Source organism: Sinocyclocheilus anshuiensis, unplaced genomic scaffold (genome assembly GCF_001515605.1).
Source record: "Sinocyclocheilus anshuiensis isolate Anshui unplaced genomic scaffold, SAMN03320099.WGS_v1.1 scaffold392, whole genome shotgun sequence".
Lineage (NCBI taxonomy): Eukaryota > Metazoa > Chordata > Actinopteri > Cypriniformes > Cyprinidae > Sinocyclocheilus > Sinocyclocheilus anshuiensis.
The window spans coordinates 990,615-997,472 of NW_015557091.1; the positions used below are offsets into that span (position 1 = coordinate 990,615).

The 6,858-nt window shown below is 34.7% G+C and overlaps 2 protein-coding genes across 2 annotated transcripts in view; one reads left to right on the forward strand and one right to left on the reverse strand.

Annotated features, from left to right (window-relative positions):
• LOC107677193 (SUMO-conjugating enzyme UBC9-B-like) overlaps positions 1 to 2,698 on the forward strand; it is a 6,787-nt gene extending 4,089 nt beyond the window's left edge. Inside the window, exon 7 of the mRNA XM_016472002.1 lies at positions 1,883 to 2,698. Within this exon, the coding sequence (XP_016327488.1) occupies positions 1,883 to 1,946 (64 nt within the window). The 3' untranslated portion in view covers positions 1,947 to 2,698. The remainder of the gene's footprint in view (positions 1 to 1,882) is intronic.
• A 1,130-nt stretch (positions 2,699 to 3,828) lies between these two features.
• LOC107677183 (interleukin-9 receptor-like) overlaps positions 3,829 to 6,858 on the reverse strand; it is a 4,030-nt gene continuing 1,000 nt past the window's right edge. Inside the window, exons 3-9 of the mRNA XM_016471988.1 lie at positions 6,612 to 6,732; positions 6,331 to 6,506; positions 6,084 to 6,223; positions 5,181 to 5,349; positions 4,995 to 5,085; positions 4,840 to 4,906; positions 3,829 to 4,145 (exon numbers count right to left, since the gene is read on the reverse strand). Coding sequence (XP_016327474.1) covers positions 3,855 to 4,145; positions 4,840 to 4,906; positions 4,995 to 5,085; positions 5,181 to 5,349; positions 6,084 to 6,223; positions 6,331 to 6,506; positions 6,612 to 6,732 — 1,055 coding nt within the window. The 3' untranslated portion in view covers positions 3,829 to 3,854. The remainder of the gene's footprint in view (positions 4,146 to 4,839; positions 4,907 to 4,994; positions 5,086 to 5,180; positions 5,350 to 6,083; positions 6,224 to 6,330; positions 6,507 to 6,611; positions 6,733 to 6,858) is intronic.

Sequence of the window (6,858 nt, forward strand, 5' to 3'; positions counted from 1 at the left end):
GCGCGCACAAGCCGCATCTCGCGCAGCGTCTCTTCAGTTCTGCCTCACACGTGCAAAGCGCGCACACACAGAGAGAGATGCGTTTCAGACCGAGTTGATTAGTCATTCGTATCTCCTCCTCCTTATGTTTGAACAGACACATACACACAGAATTATGTCAATAGTACCCGTCTCCACGACCATTCTCGTAAACGCAGTCAGTTATGTTTTAAATGAATGTAAACAGCTGAGAAAGAAATCGGATGTGTATCATCATGTTTGAACTTTCTCAGACTATAGTTTTTGCTGTGGTATATGAAGAAGTACTTAAAGTGTGTGGAAAGCAAATTTACAATGATATAAAATTATTGTCATACAATTTTTTTTTTGTATGTTCACACTGATGTTAAAATGACATTTTCTGATTTGTGACATTACTTTTTATGTACTGCCAAAACACTGCTGGTCACTTTCAGAAGTTGTAGTGATTCTTTCTTTTCCAAGAAAGAATGTAAAACAAATTTGTTATATAATTTTTAAATATTTTAAAATATAATTGAAATTGATTTTACACACTTTAAGCAATATCGTATCGCATATTGAATATCGCATTTTTTAACAAGGTATCGCATATCGCATTTTTCTTCAATATCGCACAGCCCTAATAAACACACGCTAAGAGTTAAAGCGCAATGAGTACAGTACTGCAAGTGTTGTGTAGTTCCAAAATGTAGTCAGCATTTTAAAATGGAACCTCACAAGTGGTTAATTTGAAATGCTTCTCACGGGCACCAACAGAAATAGCACTCCTAATGCCAGCTGTATGAGAAACACTAAGCTAACAATATGGTAAGCACAAGAATGCACACACAAATATTGGGATTCCATATAAAAAAGAATAGAATATTAAACCCATTTCCACTACTTGAGTTAATATGAAACATATTATGTTGGTTAAATGTCATAATTATGACTTTTTTTCTCAAAATGTCTACTTTTTGTCATAATTTTTATTATAATAATTTCTAATTATGTAAATTATGACATGAAAAGTAGAAATTAGTTATCACGAGATTAAAAAGCCTAAATTATGAGACGAAGTCAAAAAAAATCAAATTTGATAAAAGGTCATGAGATTTTTTTCGCCCTTTTTTTATAATGACCTTGTTTCATAATTATGCTATTTATCATTATTTTGACTTTTTGTGTCTTGATTAAGACTTTGTCAGTTTTGGCCTTTTAATCATAATCTTTACTTTTTATATCATAATTTTGACTGTTACATTTGACATTTTGTCTCATAATTATGGATTAGTATGTCAGCATTTTGTCTTTTCATATAATTTTTGTTTATCTCAATTATGAATCTTTATCTCATAATTATGGATTAGCATGCCGTAATTTTGGCCTTTTAACTTTTTATCTCATTATTATGAATAATAATTTACTGTCAATTTTGACTTCTCATAGTTAGGACTTTCAATTGTTGATGTTTGGAAATGAGACAAAAAGACAAAATTATGATATACTTTTATCTCATAATTATGACTTTGTATCTCATAATTTCGACTTATGTCGTAATTGATATACCAAAGCATATTTTTTCATTATGTGGAGGAAATAGACTTCTATATTTTTATTTAATATAACTATTTTTTATGAATACTTTATTCAGTATTAGCTCAGATACCATTGCAGTGCATTCTGGGATTGCCTTATACACAAAGGATGAGTGTAGAGCTGTTTAAGATGTGTAAGGAAGCATTATATTGCCTAGTTTTTGGAACGCCCTTAACTTTGAGAGCACACTTATAATGTTCCCTAGGTAGGCAGCTCACTAGTTTCATCACAGCGAGTGTGAGATGTCTCTTGTTTTGATCGCTCTGCGTGTTTTTGTTTGCAGTCAGAATAGAGTGGAGTACGAGAAGAGAGTTCGTGCACAGGCCAAAAAATTCTCCCCGTCGTAAGCGAGACGGAGGGATGGACGAATGGAAAGAGGGAATATGTGAATACTCATGCTATCCTCTCACCGGGACTAAAAGGACTTAAAACATGATGTCTGTGCCATCGAGCCCGAACCCTTCCCTTCCACCACAAAACATCACACTCTTACACACTCCTCTTCTTCCCTTTTAATTTCATTTGCTCTCCGTTCCCTTTAGAACGCAGTCACCAATTCAGTATCCACAGATCTTGTTTTCTTTCAAACCGGCTCGTAAGAAATCACATTCACAGCTTCAGTCTTCGATCAAAAGTGGACTGTTGGGATTTTAGCTCTTTATTCATTTGGCGTGTTTGTCTGTGTGTGCTTACATACACGTCATTTTATTATGTTCGTGAAGCTCCGTTTCCCCTTGAGTGAGTGAGTGAGCGAGTGCGTGTGTCCCGCGTGGCTCTGGTTTAGGTTGGTTTATTACGTTACGTGTGTGGGATAGTGCCTCATGGTGAAGTTTCCCCCAGAACACTGATCTAGGACCAGTTTCCTCTCCATTGGACGTGTTTGTATTTGACCAGCCGCGTGGTCTTAGATCTGTCTAGGATTGTCTAATGCTGATTCGTCGAATAAAGTCCAGAATAATTGCTCTCCTGTGAGCAGCAGAACCAGAGTCCAATTCTCTTGAACATGCTGTACATGGTTTCTTGTTTGTTTGATGGGAACATGTGTCCTGTGTTCACACTGATTGTGTCTGTATGTTTAATAAATCTCTTTCTATAAAATACGTCTGCAGACTGTGTGTATGTGTGTCCTGATCAGACGTGTTTCTTATATATCGGATGTGTTCTTGTGTTTAAAAACAGCTCGATGGAGGGGTGTGTAAACTTTGCACAGCGACTTAATGCTCACGGCTCACTAAAAACAGAAAAAAGAGACTTGACAGCCAAAGTAATTGTTGATGCTAAATGTTAACTGATGTACCAGAGATGTTTCATACATTTTTATTTATATAGCATTAATGATAATATAAACATTCATGATAACAAAAAGCTATAGCAATGAACTAACAGTATTGTCGAATAGCTTCAAATATAACTCAAAGTACAGAATAAAAAATATGGTAAATTAAAGTCAGAATTTTTCAACTTTGCAAACAAAATTGTGCTTTTAGTTTTTACTTTTTCCACCTTTGTTTTAAAGTCTATTTTCAAATGTCATATACTATACACTTGATTTCTTTATTTTACATGATTTGTGGCTATTTGCGTAAATTGGGGTTCAGCTATTTAGTAGGATTTGCTTATTAAAGCAATTAGCAGATAATGTATGCATGGATATATTTGTTTATATTTTTGTGCAAAGTGCAAAAGCACATGTAGTATATTAGCACATTACGTAATACGTGAAGCTGAAACTACATTCATTATTGTTCAAATTTAGCTTTGTTTTCAATCTTGTGCCACAAATACACTAACATTCAAAAGGGGATCAGTACGATTTTTTAATGTTTTTTAAACTTGTATGCTCACCAAGGCTGATGAAAAATACAATAAATAAAAAAACTGAAATATTGTGAGATATTATTACAATTTAAAATAACTGTTTTCCATTTGAATATATTGTAACATGTAATTTATTCCTGTGATGCAAAACTGAATTTTCAGCATCATTACTCCAGTCTTCAGTGTCACATGACCCTTCAGAAACCATTACAATACGTTGATCTGCTGCTCAAGAATTATCAATGTTGAAAAAATTTGTGGTGCTTAATATTTTTTACATACATTTTTTTTCAGGATTCTTTAGTAAATAGGAAGTTTATTTGAAATATTTTTTTTACATTTCTTTGAAAAAAAAAAAAAAAAAAAAAATCCCAAAAAAAAAAAAAAAAAAAATCCTATTGACCCCAAACTTTTGAACAGTAGTGTGCATGCACATGTTAGACTGCATAAATGTGTGAATTGGAGAGTGTGCAGTAGTCCTCACTGCATGTGATGCTTCCTCTCTCAGTTGTGGTAAAATCGCGAATCCAGCAGCCGGAGTCGACCTCTGAACCCACAGGAGACTGCGGCATGCTGCGAGACTCATTCTCGTCGATCTCTCCCATATTCTCAAAGTCTAAGGTGGAGGGTTGAGGGGGCGTGTCTGTGCTCTCTGTCAGAATGTCAATCTTGAAAGACTCCTCCCCCTGCATTACATCTCTCATCTTACCTGACAGCGTTGAACGGATCTGAAAATACACACACATACAGACCATTAACAGTCATATATTATATATATTATTAACTTTAAAAGATGGAAGCTTTTTACTTGTGCCGAAATAAACAGAACACCAACAGATCACACCCAAGACTTGAATTTAGATGCCAACAAAACGGCTTTACATTTAAGAAACATAAAATTCTTGAATTGTTTTCAAAATTAATTCTGTGCTCTTCAAATTCCCAAATGGGTTTGCAAAGTCAGACCATGTTTGATCTCTTATATCTGATAAGACACCACAAAACCATATTTGATATTCTCTCATTTCTGATTAGTAAGGTTTCCTATCATCATTTGACAGTGATGAAAAGATTAGTGTTATTTTAGTATTATTTACAAACTATTATAGTATTTATGAATTATCTTTTATTTTTCAGTTTTCATTTTAAATGAAAGGTTTAGGAATTTTGTTCGGTTTTAGGAATTGTAGTACTTCAATGTCTTGCATCTAATATTTATATTATATGATTCAGTGTTTTGAGTAAATTATGTAATGAGTCATTCATAAAGAGATTAAATTGTTTCATTCTTGAATGAGTCTGCATATTTAAACAAATTGGTTGAGTGAATGATTCAGTGACTCGTTCATAAACGGCATCCGCACTTTTAAGGAATTGTCAGAGTGTATGATTACATTTTTTATTTGTATTTTTTGGAATTACCTGAACATCTACATCCCAGTCTCTGAAATAAGGGGCTGGTGAAGGTATATAATCATTCTTCCTCCATCTACAAAACAAACATCCATCATTTATTTACAAGAAAACAGATAAAAGAACTCAGATGTTTTCAGGATGCTGCAGATGATGTTTCTAACCTGGAGTATGGGATACAGAACAGAAGGACCAGCGGCAATGGCACTAACAGAAGATACCGGGCAATAGGGAAAGATCCTCCTGGAGTCTCTTCTTAAACGCACAAAATGAGATGAATCTTAATCACAGTACGTAATATTTACAGTTTCTTCTTAGCAGTTGTTTGATTGTTATGTAAACTGACTCACTGTGAATGTCCCCTGATTTCCAGTGTAACGCAGGGGTCCACAAACTCCACACGCCTTTATAATACACTTGATCTGGCCGCGATCTCACACGCACTGTGTAATTTGTGTGAGGTTCAAAACTAGACTCATCCACATACACCTTCTGTTCAACAGCTTCTACCTCGTACAGCTGAAACACAATCATTTGTCATATGGAACTTAAAGAACTTAAGAGCACTTTCAAAGAGCAACCTCAGAAATTAGTGACAAATGAATTCAACTGGTGCAAAACGTGTAGCTTGACCATGATACTGCACTCAAACTGCGTATTAGTGCTTCCCCCATGGTGTAAAATAGACACTTGTTGTGAGAAAGGGGTGTTAATAGAAATTAATTTAAAGTTGTAAGTTGTAAGGATCAGTTTTTGACTTTGGGTCTCAACAGTTGATGGTCAATGTGTTTTTGATTTATGGAAAAGGCAGCCTCAATTTTTTTTAAATATTGTTATTATTATTATTATATTTATGTTTTAAGACAAATTAAATAAACACTTAATTTGTCAATTAAAAAAATATTTATTTCCATGTTTCAATTGCTAAAATAATAATGTATACCTTCATTTTAGTTTAAGTGTCACTCCTTGCATGTCCTCAGAACTGGTTCGTTTAAAGGGTTTAAAAATGTCATTTCAGAAAAAGAGCAAGCTATTACATTTTGATGCCTAAAGACTATAAATGACTACTAAAATTGTTATTCTTTATTATAACATGTACTTGTGAATTATGCACAATAAAACCAGGAACGTTTGATGAAATAGTTCACCCAAAATCCGAAAAAAAAAGAAAATAAGAAAAAGAAAATTTAGAAGAATTAAAATAATATGGTGTTTTGAAGAATATCAAAACTTTTATAGCAAGCGCACACCTTGTGTTGACTGTAAATGCTGAGCTGGTACTGAAGGTCGGGTATGAAGAAACTGTCTGCGTCATATCCGCTCTGCCACTGGAAAAGAGCCCTGTCTTTCTCCCAGAGCAGTGACAGGTTAGACGGAGGAACGGGACGAACTACAACACACACACAACACACACACATGCACACACACACACACACATCAGTGAGCAGAATTGTGGTCTTGCTTGCCTCTGAAATGCGTGTAGCTACTTGCTCTTACTGTGTTTACTAGGCATGAAGTCAGCATCTAGTACGACGGAGAAGTTGTTGCCATGGTAACCGGAATGGAGGGAGATCCTGTAGCTCTCTACATCGTTGAAAACCACATGCGGTGATAAATCCAACTCGCATAGTAATGACTGTTCTCCCATCTTCAGTGTGCAGTCATAGTGTTCGCTACACAAAAACAGAGTCATTTACAAGCAAGCATGCACGCGACTGTTTGGTAGTATATTCGTGATTTGACTGATGTGTCATTGCGATTCAGTGCAGTATTCTCACTCATATGTGCTGAACTGCAGCCAATAGGACGATTCATTGCCCAGAGACTCAGCCGAGATGTTCAGAGAGCAGGTGATATTGGATAAATAATTACTGAGACACTCCAGACTATACTGATCACCTGAAAACATTTTTATAGGCGACATGTAATCACAATAAACGCAGTGCGTATATATATATATATGTGTGTATATATATATATATATATATATATATATGTGTGTATATATATATATGTGTGTATATA